The following is a 21,318-nucleotide window of genomic DNA, read 5'->3' as shown; positions in this document are numbered from 1 at the left end:
GGGGGGTGCTGATTGTGGTGGTTTGTGGGGAGGGGATGTCAGTAATAATCTGCAAACAGATTTCCATGCTTATTACACTAATGATTTTGTGATTTGATGCAGTGTCGGATGTTTGCAAGATGCAGGAGCAAACGAGGGTGGCGGTGTGAATGAGGAGGGGGGGGGTGTCGTTCTTTTTTTTCCTCTCATCTCCACACCAGGGCTAAATGATGGAGTAATTTGACTGACCCCTGACTCGGGGCAGGCCTACACATAATTGCATGTCATTCTAGCGTTGAACAGGGGGTTCAAAGTGTTTGCAATACCTCCATTTTTGTCCCTCCTTTCTCACAAATCACATGTTCCCCCCCACTATTTGCATCCTCGTCAGTGTCTTTCCATCCTCTCACACCCCAACCAAAAAGAAAAGAAAAAAAAAAGAAAACCCAAAGCATCACCAAACAAAAGAAAGATTGCATTAATTTGCAAATGATGATATTACATTAAGCGCGGGGAGATCTCATACATCAGAACGTGAGAACTACTCCCTTACTGTATGTGCTTCATCTTAATGGTATCGCTGGATGTCAAGGGCATGGAGGAAATTAAATCGGAAAGTGCAGATAGACCAAAGAAGATATTATCTCTGGATGATTGCAGTTTTGATAGGTATTCCAGTGAATTTCATTTTCTCCGGATGGGGAGAAGATGAGTTAGCCTGCACATTTGCTCATTTTTCTTCTACATGATTTATGTGAGTTGAGTATAAAACTCCTTCCACCCCCTTTATCAGAAACGCACACGCGCGCGCCGAGGAACACGTCTCGGAGCGCCGAGCGGTAAACGGCCGCGGGTTTTCGCGCCGCAACTTGTTTATGCCAGAGCACACGCACGCGCGTGTGTGTGGCTCCCAACACGTAGCGAAAGAGTCGCTTGAACTCGCGCGCACACTTTGGTGCGTGCGCGTTTGTACTTTTTCGTGTCTGCAGCCAAGATAGCGACGGAGCCATCAGCGGGAATGAATCCAGGGAGACGGCAGGGCGGAGGAAGGAGAGGAGGACGGGGAGGGGGAGTGTCATTACTCAGACTTGTTTACATTCTAAATACGTAATGAAATCTTGTTGGTAATAATGACGGGAATAAAAGTTTAGGAAATTGTAAAAGTGGTGAAGTTTGAGAAATGAGCCCCGGCCTGTGAAATAGCATTTGGGGGCAGGAAACGACATTATTATGCAGTGCTCCTGCCTGCCTGAGACATGAAGATGAACTGCTGGTGGGTCATAAAATGCTGTTAGCCCTAGCCTGAAGTATGGCACATTGTAAAAGAGCCCTGATCCCATATTGCCATTATATATAAAAGTATATCCATACACAACATTATTTTTCATATAAGATGAGCTCCGATACAGTGGCTCCGGCCTCCCAAATACATACACTGATAGGCAGGATTATCCCCCCCCTCCCTCTCTCTTCTTATAAAATATATAAATAAACATATTGCCGTGGAACCCATCTCTGCCCTGATCTTATAGACCTCGATATTAAAAACAGAAATATTGCATTTTCGAAGGGCTCTGTTTTCCTCTGGCCTCTTTTGGGTACGGGATATATCTGCGTGTTTGTTTGGGAGGGCGGGGAGGAGAACGAGGAGATGCAGAAGAAGCCCGGGCGGGATTCAACAAATAAAAGAAAATGGAAACAGATGAAGACTTTAAAAATATAATGAGATGAATATTGAGCATATCAACTGCAGGATAAGGAGAGTTAGTTTGGGTGAGGCGGCCTCGCGTGCGCGTGTGCATATTGGAAACAGGTTATTGACAGAAAATGATGGTTAAGGTGTCGCAATTAGGATTAATGTTCCAGCGTATGGACAGATGATGTGCTCTTTCTCCCCCCCCCAACATGGTTGCTTGAGAGAGATTTCAAATGTATGGAGAGTTTACTGACATTTTACCGAGACGTTCATTTATATTCCTGACTTTTTCAGTTTGAATTGCAAAGCTGAAAGTAGGATTTTTTTTTAGGATTTTTCTTGTCTTCAAAGTCAGAAAAATGCATAAAAGTTTCACTCTGTACTGTCTATTTTTTTTGGCTTACATCGCTAGGGAAACGTTTGGGTATGAATGAATAGTGAGCTGCCCTTCTTAAGGGTGGATTGATTATTTAGCACCATCATATACCCCCCAGTCTCCTCTAAAATTTGGTAAAAAGCCGTTAACCAGTCAATATTGTGACTGCTTCACCACTTTTCCTTTCAGAATCATTGGACTTTATCTAAATTGGTTTCCTGGCACAGGCTGGGCTTTTAAGGATACACTATAAATTTTGAATGTTAAAGTTTGGCCCATTCCGGGAGTATAATGCCAGCCTGTTTTATCCATTATAAAAAACTGTTTTGATATGTATTTAGTATTATTGTTCTGTTGAAACACCTGAACATATCTTAAAGTTTTGAAGTTATTGATTTATGGTAAATTTAATGAGTTGTGGAGGTGGATTGTTTCAACCACTTGATGTTCGAGCAGTTTCCAGTTTATCTGAGTTTAGCTTTAATGATTCTTGGAGTATTCTTTAACATCTTTACTAATAACTTTTCATCTTCTGAAGTCTGTCAGTTTGGGTCAGACAGTGGAAACTCTGACTCAGTTGGAGCATTAGGACAACCGTCCCAAACAAACATTGGAGCTGGTTTCGGATTGGATCGCTAATAATGATAAGCCGATGGAAAACCCCGACCCAATCCATACTATGTTCTAATAAACTAAGCAATTTTAATGATTTGAGTTATCGAAAGAACGTTAATCTTTTCAGAAATAATTCTGAATAAATTGAAACTTTTGCAACCAGTTCTAGTTTTGAAAAATGAAGCGTCTTGTCCGTCCTGAACACGAATTATTTCAGATGAATTATTGCTCAGGCTCAGTGTCAGTGTTTGTGGACTTTCCACTCTGGCTTTGTGTCGGCAATAAATAAATAAAGACATTAAGTAACTTTAGGAACCAAAATTTGCTCCTCTGGTCAAACAATGAAGCAACTTTTTGACCGATAAAATCACTGTACATCTGACTTCCTCCTCCATTTTCGATGGAAATGAATTAGGATAGTTATAAAACATGAACATTTCCCTCCCTCAGAGCAGAACTGACACAAGGTTGTTAAATACTTATGGCTGATATGAACTGTAAAAAACAAAAAAGAAAAAGGAAAAAAAAATCAAACGTTGGTCTGTGCTGCATGTGCTTAGTGATCTACATTTCTGTGCCTACAGTGACGTGCAGTTAGGTCAGAATAGCTGAGTAAAATGTAGCCTATGTCCAAAAGATGTTAGCATTTCATCCATTTATCATCTCCCCAGTTTCCCAACAATTTCACATGAATTCCCTTCTATAATATTATTAACAATTTCGGGTGGAGTCGTTTTAAATTGCTGAAATCAGCATTGCCTTCTCACCAGCTGCGAGGATTTATTCACTTTTCTACAAACCCACTTTGATATGTGATTTTTTTTTTTTATTAATTAATTTAGCACTACAGGTAAGAGAACCATTAGTGAAAATACCGTCACTGAACACCTCTTCAAAAGTCCTCACCATTAGGTGGTGACAGATGAGCGGCAACATAATTAACATTTGAAAGCAAAAGATCTTAAGATCCACTTACTATTAGGAAAGCATAAATTTATTATGTTATTGTTGAATGTTCGATTTGCAATAAAATAACGTTTTTCTAGCTACTTTCATTTTAAATCCGCCATCTTGATTTCCTCACTGCTCCCTGTGAGTGTTGGCATCTTAGCCACTATATCAAGTATCGACTTCTAAAAGACAGTGAAAGTCCATCTAGCTGGCCAACTATATTATTGTCATGCACAGTGTGAATGTAAGGCACATGACATATTATGGCCCATCAAATTTTGCATCCAATCACCTCTTTATGATGGTCATGTTACATATATTAAAGCTGTGAGGTGATTAAAATTTGAAGTATTACGCTGCTAACTGGTTACCCTTTCCTCCCAGTCATTAACCTCTTCATTGTTGCATTGAAGTTTAATGGAAGCGGAGTTGAAACAAAGTAAAACAGACTGGGAAAATGTCCTATCGCTATTCTGCTGTTAACTTTTTAAAGAGTGTGATTGAAAAGTCACACTTTTTTTTCATGCAAAAACAATTGTTTGCATGTAAATAAGAAGAAAAGTTCCAGCTTGAAAATAACTATATTAGTACAGTCTCAGAATTCAGTAGGTTAATCTATCATCATTTCTATTGACTGCTCCAGCATAAAAGTTCTTCTTGTTTCCTTTTCCAGCTTAAATGTTGCTTCTCTACAGTTTTTTTTAAATAATTTCCACCTGCTTTTAAGCATAAACTAGTTAATGGTGCAATATGGAAGCTTTGTTTTGTGCAGTTTTCCTCCTGAGTTGACCTAATTTCTCTCTGAATGCTGCTCTATCAGTGATAATTTACAGTTTCTGCTGCTCCTCGGAGCTGCCTGAGTGATGATCGCTTATTGTGTCTGCCGATTCAAGAGATCAACTAATCATGGAGGAAGATGAGCAGCGCTTCCCTCATCACCCCGTCTTCCCGCTCTCTTCCCCAGATTTTATTAATTTCTCACATGAGCTGGTAGACTGACGTGAATTGAAGATCATTATCACAGATTGACAGAGAGATTAGTGAAAAACAAACGGGCACGCAGATTATGCGAGGGACAAACCGCTGCCGACAGTGAGGCGTTTGGCACAGTTTTGTGGTTTGTTCCTTTTCTCTCTTATTTGCCAAAACGTGAGTGAGAAAATAAATCACTTAGTGTGAGACAAGCAGTCCAACAAATCTGGTCCCGACTTCGGCAGAAACGTCCTGTTTGACCTTTGCTCTTCCTTTCTTTGTGTCCTCCAGTTATGAACTGACCGACCACGCTCCCGCTTTGCCTTCCTGGCCTCAGCCTCAGTGGTAATAATGATGATAATAATCTCCTGCTTTACCAGAACAAGGCTACAAATAGATTAAATTTCCTGCATGCTCATTATACACAGGATTGCATTGTCTTTACAAAGCAGAGTGAGGATAATTTATTTTTCTAATGGGATGTGTTTATTTTTGAGTAGCGCAACAGACACTGGGCACTTAACTCGACTGAGCGTGTCTCGGTGCATCTGTCGTCGCTGTGATTAGGTAGCGGCGCAGACTAAAGGGCTTACTGGGAGCATGCTGGACTTCCTGTCATGTGTACGGCAAGTGTTATCTGGCAGTAATAAACAAATAGTGGTAGATTTTTCTAAAGCAGGACTTTTTAATTTAAAAAAAAATTTTTTTTTTAGGACTCTTCCTATAAGCGTTGATGGTGAGGTGGAAAGATTTTTGCCTTAAATGCATTCAGTGGTGCTCCAACTGGTTCACATGCAGCAGTCTGCTTTACGTATCACAAAGAGAAAATATGTGCACTTTGAATTTTGGATGGTTAATGCAGATTAACAAGATGAACAAAAATAAGCCACTTTTGTAAAATTGGATGTTTTAATAGAACATTTTTAATGAAATTAGGAGACAGCAGCAACCAAAATAACATTGTCACAGAAAAAAAAACCCTAATGTGCGAGAACATATAAAATCTAGAAGAATCTGATTAATTTTTGCGTTGGTAGTTTTTAGGAGTACCAGCGTTTTAGTCATAAAAGAGCAACAGTTAATGTGGGTGTGTATGAAATGTCCAGTGTCCAGCTGATGTGCTTATTTTAACTCCAGTTTAAGTTTGAATCTTCTCAGGTTATTTACTCTAGCTAACAACAGAGTTCCCCATTGATCTGGATTTGTATAGGTCTGATTTTGTATGAAAAAAAAGAGTCTGGAAGTATATCTATATCTATATTTCAGTAGGTGTCTGGCTGTTGCAGGTTGCAAAGACTGGCCTGCAGAGATTTGATTGTATAATTGGATGGATTTTCTATGAACAAGAGAGAAATTTCAAACAGGCTACCTTTCAGCAGTTTCCACTCCATCCTCATCACATTTTCAGCAGTAACATTTGGAGCTCGTCTCTGATCCCGGCCCTCCTTTTTTTAGTCTTCCTTGTGATCATTTACTCCTCTTATTTAATACCGATTAAGATTTAAGGTCTGTTCTCCTGCTCTCATTACCAGGGCGATGCTGTCAGCCTCAACGGGAATTTTTGAGATCTTGAACCAAAAGTGAAAGAACAAATAATTGTTGTAGAAATGTTTGACAAAATATGCTGGGTGCAGCAGTTTTGTTTTTCTCTAGGTGGCCGCATACGCCGTCTCCTCATTAGGAACAAAGGAGGAAAAAATGCTGGCGTTTAGGGAAAAAAAAAATCAAAGAGGGACAAACAGCGTTTGGACACAGGCTCTACACACTACATCAGTTAGAGTTATTGCCAGGCACGTCATCCTTTTCACTGGTTAACAGCACTGCAGTACATAAGTGAAGTCCATTAACTGTATGAATTGCTCTGTAATGTAACGCCGTTCAATAGAAGAAGTGTATTATCCTTCTTTCTTCCTGTCTCTCTTTTTTTCTTTTTCTCTCTCTTTTGAGCAACACATCTCCGACTTATCACCTGGTTCTACTTAGCATTCGATCTCTGCTTGTTTAAATCAAAATGTCTCTCTAAACAGAAACCCACCCAGAACATCTTCTCCCTCATGTTTGTTTGCGTACGCTGGGATGGCACTTCAGATGCCTTCCTCCCTGTGGGAGGTGCAAAAATCTGCCTCTGGAGAGCTCAGTTACTGACTTCTTTATTGTTAGCTAATTAATTATGCGCAGAGGAAATAGCTACGTGAAATAAGGGAACAATGTGTTGGAAAGCAAAAAATCTGTAATTGTAAGACTGTTTAACAGTCCTTTATACTTTGGGACACATTTTCTTCTATCAGTCTCCGTTTATTGCTGCAAAACTGGTTTGTATTCCACTTATTTCTTTAATGTCGTTTTTTTCAAATAAACCGAGAGGAATGAATGATATGAAAGAATATCCACTCCTCCCCTTGCTTGAAAATGTTGTCTGACTGATGGAAGAGCAGACACTGTGTAGAAATATGTACAATGCAGGAAACAGTTACAGACGCTAACTGTGCTAATTGCTAGTGAAAGTCACTCAAAACAGTTTAAATGTCCTATTTAACACTATAAACTGAATTATACTGTTGTAACTTTTTAAAGTTGTTGCTTTGGTCATCCTGAGCTCTGATACCACAGAGTAATGAAGATGCAGCTTAATTTAATCTCTCACTTATAACTTTTCTCGCATATCGCGGTACAGGTGGGGGGAAATCCTGCTCCAGTGCTGACAGAGCAGAGTAGCATGTTAGGATTCACTGTTTAGTTCCACTTGAGCTTGCTTTGTGTGTGTGTGTGTGCGGGTGTGTGTGTGCGTGTGAGGGTGTGTGTGTGTGTGTGTGTGTGTGTGCGTGCGGTTGTGAGTTCACAATGCGTGGTCCTACATATACCTCAAGGCCAACGCAAACAAATGCTAATGTAATTACTGGGTGTGCATGGTAATAAACTGTAACTAAAATGATTGTGATGTATTTATGTGTGGTGCTATTGCTTAAGGTGACTGATTGTACCGTGACTGAGCTGTGTGTCATTGTAATTGTTCAGCAGGGTAAGCTGAAGAGCAGCGGGTTTGAATCCAGTACAGCGATTTCACGTCATTGCCTCTAATCCCTCGCCTTTGCTGCAAACAAGGAAAACAGCTTCAAAGATGCTAACAGATATCGTTTTATCGGTTTCTCGTGGACGCCGATATGGAAGCAATCGATGTGTCTTTTTTTTTTTTAAAGGCATTATAGTACATTTTATTTTAGGTTTCCAAGCAGAACCCGTACACGCATGCTATACCCCTAACTTGCATTAAGTGCATCCCGGCGGGTGTCTGCACGGCGCCTTGAAGCGTGTTCCATCTAGGATACGGCACCCTGACATCACGACATTAAAGCGGGTCATTATACTTCCCCCGACTGCCACAGAAAAGTGACATTTTTACAAAGTGACAAGTTTACAGTTTGATAAATCGGATTTTTTATTTTTTTTTCCTGCCAGCGGTGGGAGTGGGGAGTGAGAAGATGGGAACAGTGAGAGGAAAAGCTGGGTGAGCAGGAGGAGGAGGAGGGAGGAAGCGCTGCCTGTCAGCGACGCCCCGGCCTTGTCGTCTAAATGATGCTCCCAGGCAGCAGATTCAGATCCCATCCCCATTAGCATTTAATTTCTCTCTAATCCTACACGCCGTCTCCGCCGCTGCATGGTAACGAGGGGCCGCCGTGCTCCGGCAGTGCTACACAAAAACCTTCCAAGAGCAATCTGCGGCGCGCGCTGCCTTTTTATAGCTCCGTCGTAGCCATCATTCTTTCTTGACAATTAAGACCCACAAATCTAATAGCAATGATATTGGAATTACAGCGAGGCCCTTTTGAGAGGGCATGTCAGGAAAAAGAGCTGCGCCTCCCAATACAGCTGTCAGAGCGCAGGGCCCTCCCCGGTTCGCTCCCGCTTAATGTGTCCCGCGCACGCGCCTGCGAGCGAGCACGCACACAACAGGAAGGGGAATATGTTGAGTCTCTGGCTGTGATCTTTGTAAAATGTGCTCTCTGTGCCCTCTTATCCAACTCTCCAAAGACTTGTTACAGCAGCTTTTGTTTTTGCTCTTCCCCTCTCACTTCTCTCGCTCTCGTTCTTTGTCTCTAAATTTCTCTTTATCTCTTTTTCATTGATTCTCCCTGGTGTGTCAGAGTTGTTGCTTTCTTTTTATTTTTCACCAGCAGGGTATTTTTTTTTCTTTTTTCCTTCCACAGATGACGGGGTTAGTAACTTGCTAAAGTTGTCCCTGGGTACTCCGTGAGGACATTTTTACGGGTGCATTCGCTCTAATAGTGGCAGATAAAGATTATCATGGTGAAATTTGTTTTAGCCTAAGGGACACAGCTGTTTTATCACAATATTACACGGATGAAGTTGTGCGAGTATGGCATCTGTCCTGGGCTGTGTGATCTCTCAGGCGGCGGCGCGGCAAAGTAAACGAGCTGATTGTTCTTCCGACTTTGTATCTGATTTACTCCGAGAAGCAAATTGACTCAGAAGCTTTCAAAAGTGTTGGCACCCCTGTTAAAATGCCATGTTTTATCATAAAAAACTAGATACTAATATACTTAAAACTTTTTCTACTTTTGGGCCACAGTTTCCAACAGAAAAACAAACAAATGAGTTTGCTAAATTTTTAAACATAGAAAAAAAAGTTGCAAGAACCTGGTTGAATAAGTGTTCACATCCTGAAACAGACTCAGTTGATCCAGTTTTAAACTTCTTTAGTTCACTCTGGTCATAAATGATGGTGAATTTAATTGAACTGAAATGATGCTAAGCTGTCCTAGAAGGACATTCTTGACATTTAATTATTTATGTACTTTAGCACAACAAATTTTTTAAAGATGTCACAAAGGTATCAGTCAGGCAAAGGGTAACGTGAAGACAGTCGTCAGTAATTGGATAAAGTATATCAATATCATGACGCAATTTATTTGGAGTTTCTTACAAATGCTTTGTTCTTAAAGCCAAACAAATACACATACCTCATTTTAACACAGATGTTTTTATTACTTTTCTCTGTAAGCAGGTTTGGTTCTGTTTATTGTCATTTCTTTTCCTGCTTATTTGCCCTGAACAAACTTGACCTTCCTCCTGATGACCTGTAACCAAGACAACCCCACCTGTTTGTCTCTTTCCTGCAGACTCCAGCAGAGCAGGCGAAGGTTCGAATGCATTTGGTCCTGCAGGCAGCAGGTAAGTGCATAACATTCATGTCTGTCCACTTCCGTGCAAGTCTCTGACTTCTCCATATATTTAGAGACAGAAATGGATTCTTAGAACTGGACTTTGACTGAGCCACTCTAATAGATGACTTTGCTTTGATTCAAATCGAGCCAGAGTTTCTCCGACTGTTTTAGTGTTTCCAGTAGATTTTCCTCCAGAATTACTCATCAACACTTACCAGCTTCTGTCACTGCTGGAGAAAAGCTCTCACACATCACCATGCTGCCAACATCATGTTTCACAATAGAGATGTTGTGTTCAGTGTGACTTTTATATATATATATATATATTGCCACACATGTCATTTTAAATTCAATTCAAATAACCCTATTTGTCCTCGAGAAGCCATTTCAAGGAACATGAGTAGTACAAATGGACTCAAGACAATAGAGTTTATCAAATTCATACATACTAATGTATAATTATATAAATGTCAACCTGGGCTCACATGACCAGAGAACCTTCCTCCACATGTGTGTTGTTTCCTTTACTTCATTTGGAAGGGCAACAAGTGATGCAAGTCTTTTTTTTTTTTTTTTACACTTTTCAATGACAGCTTTCTTGCCGCTCTTCCACGAACTTCTGACTTGTGTAGTCCACAGCTAATAGTTGTCCTGTCAGTAGTTTCTTCTACCAGAAGGTCATTGCATCTCCTCCAGAGTTACCACCATCCTTTTGGCTGGTTTTTTCTTATCTCTTTACTCAGGTTGCCGCTTCAGATTAAAGGCCAGATATTTTGGGGGGGTGTTGCATCTAATTTCTGTCTGTCTCTCCCATGAAGCCCTAATAAAACACACTGAAATTTGGGGCTGTAACTTGATAGACTGTGAAAACGAACAACGAATATAAATACTTTCCCAGAATACACAATATTCTGGCTGGGAAGAGAGAAAAAAAAAATCTAATTATGAAGTAATATAAGAGTAGAGGATAAATAAAGCTGAGAAAATCTGAAGAGCTGTCAGCTGTTTTCTGAAATTTTATCGCAAATGACTCACACTTCTCTCCCCACACATACTACAGCTACATCTCGAGCACACAGCTACACTCAGACAACTGGGAGCGCACGCGCTCTACCCACTCTGACCGCTCGCGGGCCCATATTCACTGCAGCTTAATTTCAAACGCTCCTCCCAGTACATAAGTCATAGATGTCACCGTGCACACGGTGTATATATTCCAGTGTGTATTCGAGGGGTAGAGTTGCGAGCCAGATGTGACAGGCAGAGATTGACTGTGGAGAAAGATGTCTTCATGTTTACAGTCATGCGCACACACACACACACACACACACACGCACACGCACACACACACACACACACACACTCAGATACACAGAGCACTTCAGAACAGGGTTCTAATTTCACCACAGGAAATATATGAAAGGACCAGGCATCTATACATCATCTATAAAGCACCCGCCAGCTACATACGCACCTCACTTAAGACTTGTTCAGCTGCTGCGGAGGCCAAAGAACAACACTGCCATCCCTTGATCTGATTTTGCTGAATCGCACTTTGTGAGGCATGTATTCTGTACTTTGTCATGCTTTAAATTTACTCAACAAAGTTTACTTATGGTTACAGGAGATTTTTATTTTTTGAAGTGGGAACAACTTAATTTCTGCGTAGCAGTCAAGTTTAAGAAGAACGCTTGATCTTGACTCAGTATTTATCCTTGGCATGCGAAATGCCCCGACCTCGCCGTCCCACCTTAACGCTAATGTTCCGCTAATGGCAATAAAGCCTCCCGGCTTTGAGCTTGTGGCTTTGAGTGCTTTGGGCCAGACAGTTGCAGACGCAGGCTCAGGGCCTGGCGCACCGTGAGAAGAGAGGCTTTAATGCGCCGGTTGGGTTTCTGGTTTTTCTCTCTATCTCTCATGGAGGCGTCCAAATAAAACGTTTATGGCCCAGTCAAAGATTGTCCTCCTGACAACAGAGAATTGAATGGTCTACATGAGGCCTGTGGATACAGGTTGGTTTAGCGACAGATTTGAGTTAAATATTTAACTCTTGATTGGTGATCAGCAGCTGAAATAGTGAGAAATAAAGAAAAATAAATGTTTCCCTCCTGTCATCAGACATATATAATGGCTGGGCCAGACTTTAGAAAGTGGCTAATGCACCAATTTGTTTGGGGGAGCCCCACACATTATTTATTTGTTTATTTATTAATGAATGCACTTTTTGCATTTTACTTTATATAAACCTTATAGGTCTACATCAAGTATTAACATTTCTGAATATAAACAATACTCAAGTAATTGAAAATGATGGTGTCCTTGTAATTTTCTGGGAACAAAATGAAGCTACTTTTCACAGGATGTTTTAAACCTATCATGCATAACTTCATGTATAAAACTACCTATTTATGTATTGTTATTTGTATTAGAAGAATTTTTCTGTCGCGGATCGGGCACCAAATTAGCTCCAGCCCAGGGGCCCACGTCCTTGTTAATCCGGCCCTGTCCAGTGTACTTTGATTCACTTTTTTTGAGTTTAACCAATCAGATAAAAGCTAGGGATGCATATTGTTTCTCACTGCCATCTTCTTTATTTAAAAATCATTATTAATGCTTAAGTTAAGTATCTTGTAGTCAATCCTTCATTTATTTTGGCTACATTTCTTTATTAGTGACTTTTTTTTATTTTTTTCTATTTGTCCCTCCTGTGTCTCTCAGCTCTCTCTCCATCCTCCTGTCTTTGTTCCAGAGTTGTTGGTGGGCAGAGGGAGATAGGGATGGAGGGCAAGGAGGAAGCAGCAGATGTTGGAAGGTTGTGTGAATGTTAATGTCCTGACGTAGCCGTGGAGCTTAAGCTTCCTCCTCCTCCTTCCCTCCGTTCCTCTCTGAGCGCCCGCCAGGCTTTCTCTCTCGGGGTCTCCTGACATCCTTAAAGCCCGCGGCTCTCCTCTCCACTCCTCTCCTCTCCTCTTCTACGCTCTCTTCCACCTCTTCCCCTCCTCCTCCTGTCTTTTGTCCGTCTATGGACTCTCTCTAGTCAGTAGAGAGCAGATCATCCCATGGCTAAAGCGGCTCAGGCCTTTTGTGTTGGGGGGCTCTGTGAACCTGTAATGAGCCCCCTCGGCTGGCCCGCTGGCCTGCTTAACGCTCACTGGGGGCCTTCGATGGGTGTGTGCGCGTGTGTGTGTATGGAGTAGGATGAGGAGGGCAACACTGGCCCCCAATGAAAGAGCTGGATGGATATGTTTATGGGTCACTTCCTGCCTGGCCTACATATCACACATAAACACACAGAGAAACTCCAGGTTTCCAAGACAGGGATGCTTATTATTTTGATTAATAATTAAAATTATTACGTAAATATTTTTTTTGCCACCTTAGCACCTTGGTTTGAAGAGCGATTCATAGCCCTTAAACTTAGTCGCAATTTGCCATGTTACAACCGGAAACTTCTTATTATCTTATGACAGAAGAACTAAAAGGAAGTAAAGTTTGTGAAATGTGCTTTAAATAAAAAACATAGAGCATAAACTTTTATTTAGCCCTCTTTATTCTGCTTCCCTTGAATAAATTTGAGTGCAACCATTTGGTGGCGCTTGGGTTACGGCTTTTTGTCAGAAATCATGTTGGGTACCAAACCTGATGGGGAGGAAAATATGACTCAGTTTTGTATTGTATTAGAAGTTGCAAAATACTTTTCTAAATCATTTCTTTATTTTATTTAATATTATTTATTTCATTTGTTTACAGTTTCACATGTTGATATTAAAAACATTTGAATAAAAGTGAGTAGTTAGAGGAAAAAAGTTCTTATAGTCCATGTTACACCCGGAAACGGGGGTGAGATTGGGGGCAGAGGCAAACATCCAGCCACAGATACGGTGGAATGGTTTAGGTCAAAGCATATTCATGCGTTACAATGGCTAGATGTGCCAAACTGGTAGACAGATGGCTCAAAAGGCTAAAAAATGACGGAAAACCTTTGAGCTTGTGGCTGTCATGCGACACAGTGCAGAAAAGCATCGTGTTGCATGTTTTTTGAAGGACTGTATTTGTAGCTCTAAGTAACAGCAACAATGCTTTTATGTTGTCTGCTAAATCACTTTTTTTTTTTTTTTGTGATTTTTGTGCCTCCACTTTGATTTCCTCATCACAAGCAAACCCTCTGGACAGGTGTTCACTGCAGAGGAAGTTCAGCCTTTTATTCCTCATTGCTGGGCGTTTTTGCATCGTCATCTACTGAACCGCAGCCGCTGCAGCTTCCCTGTGAAACGTTCACAAAAGGAGCGATTTTTGCATCCGCACATATTTTTGTGCGCACACACAGCAACCATGACACTTTCACTCTTCATATTGTGCTCTCTCTGCTTTTCAGCCACTCGCTCGGGCCTTTGCTCTTTTCACAGCGATGTCCATTTCCACTCAAATGAGCATAAGTACTTTGCACGGCAGCGGGCTTCTACTTATCCACACGTCAATAGGGAGTGTTTGCAGAACACCCACTTAGGACCCGAAGGCCGGAGGTCATCAAAACCTTCTCCTTCTCCCTATTTGAACCTTCGACAGCAGAAAAACAAACAATCCTTAAGATCTCATCAGAGGCTTGAACTTGGAAGGGCCTCACTGGTCTGAATTAATTTCCTCTCTCTGGTTTGATATCTTGGTGGATTTGGTAGGAGGAAAGCTCAGTTCTTCATTCTCAATCTTAAATTTGTCCAAGTTTTATTACTAAAAGCTGCTTAACTAAAAGCTTAAAACAGTACCTTTTACTATTGCACTTTTCTTTAAAAGTTTTGTGTTTCCTGTGTAAAGCATCTCCTTTCATTACATTCACAAACTTCAATGTGTTTTATTGGGACTTTTATGCGACAGATTGAAGGAACACAGCTCCTCTTTGTGAAATAAGAAGAAAATAATACATGGTCTTCCAAATTAGAACTTCTGTTCCGTTCAAGATTGTCCTGACCAGCTGTAGAAAAGCATCCCCACAGCATGATGCTGCCACTACCATGTCTCAAAGTGGCTACAGAGTTCTCGTTAACATGCAGTGTTAGTTTTCCACCACATACAGTTTGTTGCATGTTGGCTGAAAAGTTGGATTTTAATCTCAACTGACCAGATAACTTTCTTTCACATGGTTCCCATGTTCCCTTCATGGTAAACGGGAGAAAATGTTAAAAACTTCTGGAGGCAGAAATACTTTTGTTGAGGCGCTAGAGAGAGATCCATGATGGCCAAAATCCATGATGTGTAACTTAAGAAGGTATTTATTATACTTCCATGTATTTGTGAAATTCTTTAAAACCTACTCTTGCAAGAAAAAGGAAAAAACAAACAAACTGATTTTTTAAAAAAAATCTTATTTTAAAGCAGAATGTGTTTATTTTGTGTTGATATTTTGAACTTTCCTGCAACCTGTGTAGAATCTGACATTAAAAACTTCAACTTCTCAGTCAACAGTGGCGGTGTCAAACAAAACAAAACTATTTAAACATTTGCCTTGAAGTTTGTCATAAGCCATTTTTTAACATATGAAAGACAATCATCTTCAGCATGTATCATTCTATCTCTACTGTTGTTCAATATATATTTTGGTGTGTTTATGTTTGCTTTTTTTAATGAGTGACAGGCACGAAGGAGCAGAGTGGTGCCTGATTAGCTCAGCTTAACAGCATCACCCTTTATGATTAATACTTCCACAGTGAAGACCGTGTTTTAGGCTTTTCTGTCTCTGCATGGGTCCTTCACACACAGACACGCCCTTTCTCTCAAGCTCTCAGCTTCCTCGTTGCTTCCACTTCCCGCTTTTCCTCCCTCTGCCCCCCGGCACACCCGCCGCGCCCCACGCCCTGACAGATGTGTGCTGAACAGACCACATACACGGAGGGTGTCACCTTACCCCCTCTGGAACTAAAGGGCTAATTCGCCACATTTAGGAGGCTGCCACCTTTTGTTCTGTGAGGATAAGAGTTGATTGGCACAGAGTCTCAGAGAAGATCTTGCTGCTTGGATGCTGTGTTTTCTCTTTTTTTTATGTGTTTGTTTGAATGCAACACAGATTCTTTTGGAAATCCAGTTGAAGTTTTTTATTTTATTTATTTTTTTAATTACCTATCACTGTGGTCATTTTGGTGTTCTTCTAACATGACCCTCCTTTCATGGGGGATTTCTGTTAGAAAACTTCAGGGGAGTTACCCTGCAATAACTACTAATAACATGCTATTTGTCGGTGTTTCAAAATGTCTTATTATTCTACCCTCAGCATATACCACTTTGCTGTGACAACTGGGTACTGTAATGCAATAAGGGGATTTTTAAGATGACGTTTTTGACATGTCAGCTCATCTGTTGCCGTTTTAAAAGGTAAAATCTAAATATGGTTCAGCAACACTCTAAAATAACCACCAATACTAGAATAAGTTTTGCGGTTTTTGCTAATCTCTCAAGTAAAAAAAAAAAAAAAAAAAGCAGATTAAGAAAACAAAACAAAAGCGGTTTTGGAGCCTTAGCTCCTGTTGTGGTCCAGTACGTGGACTAAGTGCCAGGTGAGGACTCGTTTTGCATGAATTGCTGCATGTAATCAGGTTGATTTTTCTGGCCAATTGAGCTCAGCAACATAATGGCCATTGGTGTCTTTGGCAGAGTGGGCAGGTGCCAAGTCCTGCTGGAAAATGAAATCAGTGTCTCTGTAAAGCTTGTCAGCTGAGGGAAGCATAAAGTGCTCCAAAATATCCTAGTTGACAGCTGCACTGCTAACTTTGGAGATGATAAAACACAGCAGACCAACAGCAGCAGATAACATGACCCCCCCAAATCATCACTGACTCTGGAAACTTCACTTCCTTCTGTTCCTGGGGCCATAAATTCCAATTTAAATGAACAGTTCACTTTCATTTGCTAGATGAGCAACAGGCCAACAGCTGAACAAAAGGAATGTAACATTTTTTTTAGCTCATGTCCTTCCTCTAGCCGCAGCTTGTGGATTTGTGACAAACCCTTTTATGGGTTTTGCATCACAATCTTCCCAGATGTGGTTGTTCCTTCCTGCTACCTGTGCCCCGATTTGCTACCACAGTTTTTTCTTTCAATTAACTTTCGGTTAACGCAATTGAGCAATCTATTCTTATGATGCCAGTGACTGTCTTCTTCATGACTGTGTGGCTCATAACATTTCTCTATTAAAACAACAAGCATTTTATATACAACATACTAGGTTTAACTGTGAAATTAAATTACTAAAACAGCTTCCCTGTGATATTTCACTGTATTGAGATGCACTTACAATAGTAACATTTTCCTTACAAGAGATGAATTCAGTGGTGATAAATGAGCATCGCCGTGATGATTGATCAGGTGGTTTGTGCTATAAATATTCCCATGTGCAGTCGGAAAATTATAAATTACGCTCTGCAGAACCGCGCTGCTGCTGTTTTGTGTGTGAGAATCCAAACTGTTGGAGAACCACAGATAATACGCTGATGTCATGTTGGGTCAGCTTCAGAAACAGAGAAGCACAGAGAGTGGTAGGCATGTTCATCCACGTACAGGTCAGCTGAGGTTAAGATTCAAATTTAAGAACGGAGTAAGCAAAAAAAAAAGAAGACATTACTGCACAGTTTATAAACTTTACTTTGGAGCTCACAAATTAAGCTTGATATCACAGCTGGAATACTCGCATCATTTAGCTCTTTTATATTTTCATTGAGATTCTGTGTCGTAGAGGTAGAACTAGCCTCCTCTTTGTTTGCATTAATGTAAGTATTTCTGACCAGCGGCTGAAAGTCCCTTTGCCTACTCGCAGGAATGCCGTCCTTCGGCAGGATAATGGCACTGGGCTGTCCTGTAATTTAGCCTCAGTAACCATTGATCAGCAGGATTTATGTGCCATTACCTCACTCTTCCAGTCAACGCTCGTAATTACGTCTCTGAGACAGAGGGGAGTGGGGCTTGGCCTTATGTCGGACTCAAATACCTGGATTAGATTTTAACAAACAGCCTCTAATGCTCACCCGCTCGCAAGCCGTCAGCAGTGTCAAACAGACTGACCTACCGACGAGAAGAGTGGATGGATAGAAAGCTTTTATCAAGCTTCATATATAGAGTCATATCTCATACTTGGACCCTCTTGCCTCAAGCTGTTTCTCCCGGCTTCTCACGAGAAAGCACGTTCAAAGAAAGGATTTGCCTGACGTTTCGTGCTCTGTACCTGCAAGTGCGTTTCCTTTTAATGAGAAACAGGTTTTCCAGTTCGGAGGTTCCTGTAAGCTGCAGCGGGGAGGAACGGGGTGACCTAAGAACTGACGGGATCAGAGGTTTATGTACAATTGATTTTTTCTGGTTTGTTTTATGGGTATAATAAACACAAGGCCCTTCTGCGTCCTCTCTGCGTGGCCCAGCGATGCCCCCTCTCGTCCTCTCAGCCCTGCCACTTATGGGGTCAGTTCAATAAAGCTTGACCGAGCAATGCTTTATCCTGGAGGCTAATGATAATACCAAAAGTTTTAAGTGAGCATCATCAGAGCACTAAAGATGGACTGATTATTAGCTGTACAAGAATTTCATCAGAACTACCAGCTGAAATTCTGAACAGCTATTTAAATTTTTTTGGGACTCAAATGCAAGTGTATATAACAGGTGTCCATGCTGTGTGGATAATTTGTTTCTCGGTTTTCTCCGAGACATGCTTAAGGAAGAGATGACACATTTTTGGGGTTATTTCTCCCTGTTTTAAAAGATAATTTTTACTAAAACTGACTAAAATATCATGTATGTGAAACCAGAATTGTTCTCTGTGGCAATACCTTCCATGCCAGAAATGCATTTGAGAGGAATACTATGAAAATAAATATTTTTAATCATTTTATCCTTATTAACCTGACGTTCAGGAATGCAACAGCAGATCTTGGTCAAAGAAATACTGCATTTATGTTTTGATCCAGACCTCCGTTTGCCATTTGAAACCTCTCTTCTAAATTGGGAAAATAATATCCATAAGGTGAACAGAATATTTCATTACTAAAAAGCTTGAAACGAGATTTCACAATATTAAAGCACAGCCGTATTTTATGTTGTCTCGCTGGAAAATGAATGTTCTCCGCTTTCAAAGCAACATCTACAGTGCCTATAAGAAAGTATTCACCCATGATGAACACATTTTGACTTTATTAATAAAAACAAAAATAAATTTTTATTTTAAAGTGGAAACTAAAAATATTAAACAAAGTAAGTGATTCCATAAATACTTCCTCCCTTCAACTAGATGCACATTTTGCTGCCATCACAGCTTGTAGGTCTATAGCTTCTGAAATGTTATTCCTGGTTGTGTGGCGATTCACTGTGAATAGCCTGTCACAAATTCCTCATCTGATTGAGGTCTGGGCTTTGACTGGGCCACTTGACTGAGCTCAATATTCTATATCACTGGGTCTTAAGAGTTGGTCACTTTCTTAATTTAGACCGTAAGCTTAATAGGAACTTGTCTAAAAACAGATTTCATGACAAATGTGTCATTGTGAACAAGTTTAAATAGAGTTTTCTGGGCTTTTATGGCTTTTGTAGGATTACCACAGTCCAAGTTCTTCGTGTTTGTACTGATGTATGAAAAGGGGGAAACAAGTACATTTCTGAGATTTTTCTTTGTTTAGCAGTGTTACACTGAAAAATGTTCAGGTCAAGGCTTCAAAATTGGTGTGAAATTCCATACAGAACATGTTTAGCAATCATTCGCTCATTTTCTGGTAATGAGGTAATTTATTGAACTGCAGGAACAAGCCAGGACCTGCATCTCTAAATTGTGTATTTTCTTTTGTTAATGTGTGTTGTTTCTGCGTTCGCCGTCTTCACAGGTACGACTATTCGTTTCACTGATATCGGAGGTGTTGCTCACCGTACGTGCTTGTCAAATTATGCACAACTTTACTCGTTCTACCTTGGGGAGCAGTGTATACTTTGCCAGTCGGAGCCTGTTAAAGAAACCACTCTGATTCTGTGGACGTGTGTGAGAAAGAGCAGGAGAGTAAGTGATTGTGTAAGCTTTGTTTACCTTCAGTGGGCAGATTTCAAACGGCATCTGGCGAGCTTTTGAGAAAGAACTCCTCCAAGTAAGCCCCCCACCCCCCGCACCCCACCGCCAGCCCCTTAGGTTTTTCGCTCCCCTACTCGTCGGTGTTCGAATACACATGCAGACGACCGCTTCCCTCCTCCCGTCTTCTCTCGACATGTAGGCATTTCCATAACAGGAAAAAAAAAGAGTATTTTTAATTTGCCCGCTTTCCATAATCTTCCAACATATGGTTTTAAACGATTTCGATGCAAATGCGTGTGCTAATTATTTGCAGACGAGCCTTGTAGAGGCCAGCCATTGAAGTGGAATAAAAGCAAATTTGCAATCACCTTAAATTTTGCTAACCATTTACTGTTGAGTAAACTTTGCGAAGTAATTTAATTACCTTGGACTGCTGGCGGAGCATTTTGGGCGGAGGTGGGAAGGGAAGGCAGAAAGGTAAAGAATGCAGATCACGCTGAGGATAAAGAAAACTCAGTAGAGATTGTGTTTTTGAATTCATGTGGCATTATTGCTGGGTAATCTTTGTGAGGGAAGGGCTGTAAATATTTTAGCAGGCTGTCTTGTGAAATCATGTTTTCGTAGAATCACGCCATCTCCTCCATTTTGTAAACGTTTCTGCAGGGATTTAATGGATGTGGCAGCTCAATTGGCCTTGAATTAGACATAAATGGATTACAGCGGCGCTGACCTGCACTTTGCTTCATGATTTGGAGTAATTTCTGCTCTCTGACACACTATTCTTCATGTTAAGGCCAGCGCTGTGCAATTATGCTAGGAATGTAATCGCATTTTTACCTATTACAGAAGTGTTGGTTGTTAATCATGATTGGTGGTCTGTGAATTTATGCAGGGTGAGACTGCTCCTCGTGGCACCCTGAGCACACAAGTCTCATCTTTTACAAGGAGCACTTTACCTCCCAAGTAGCGCTAACCTCTGACAGGAGAAGACACTTTAACATCAAAGGAAAAAAACTGTCTTCTACATAAATTGTAAAGTAATTACAGGCAATCAGGCAATAAGAGTATAAAAGACACGCTTTGATAAGACGTGTTAATCAACTGTGTTTTAGCCCTTTTTTAAATTTGTTAGAAGAGGTAACTCATGTTGAAGAGTTTCTTAACTTTCCTTTACCCTAAACTGAATACGGAAATTGAAAATGTCCTTTATGTTGCTTGTATTTTCTCAATGCACTAGGATTTTATTACATTGTGAGACATCGTTTTCAAATTAAATATGTTTCTAAGCAGATGTTAAGTTTAATTTAATTCCGTTTGTCTCATTTTGAAAATAATTTACTATTCCAAAAGGGAAATTCAATTCAGCTGCTCAAATTAGGAGTAATTTAGAAGGCACATAAGAAGCAAGGGTACACATAGAAGACAACAGCTGGTACCCTGAAACCCTGCAAAAGAAATGGAAATACTGTCAAGTAGTTAAGTAGTTTAATGATGCGTCTGTTTGTGGTGTTCCACAAAAAAC

General features: G+C 40.6%; 1 protein-coding gene across 1 annotated transcript in view; it reads left to right on the top strand.

Moving 5' to 3' along the window:
* Positions 1 to 21,318, top strand: part of rsrc1 (arginine/serine-rich coiled-coil 1) — a 139,339-nt gene that overhangs the window by 55,653 nt on the left and 62,368 nt on the right. The window contains exon 5 of the mRNA XM_008425877.1: positions 9,728 to 9,779. Within this exon, the coding sequence (XP_008424099.1) occupies positions 9,728 to 9,779 (52 nt within the window). The remainder of the gene's footprint in view (positions 1 to 9,727; positions 9,780 to 21,318) is intronic.

The sequence above is a fragment of the Poecilia reticulata genome, linkage group LG13, assembly GCF_000633615.1.
Source record: "Poecilia reticulata strain Guanapo linkage group LG13, Guppy_female_1.0+MT, whole genome shotgun sequence".
Lineage (NCBI taxonomy): Eukaryota > Metazoa > Chordata > Actinopteri > Cyprinodontiformes > Poeciliidae > Poecilia > Poecilia reticulata.
This window is presented reverse-complemented; position numbering and strand designations above follow the sequence as displayed.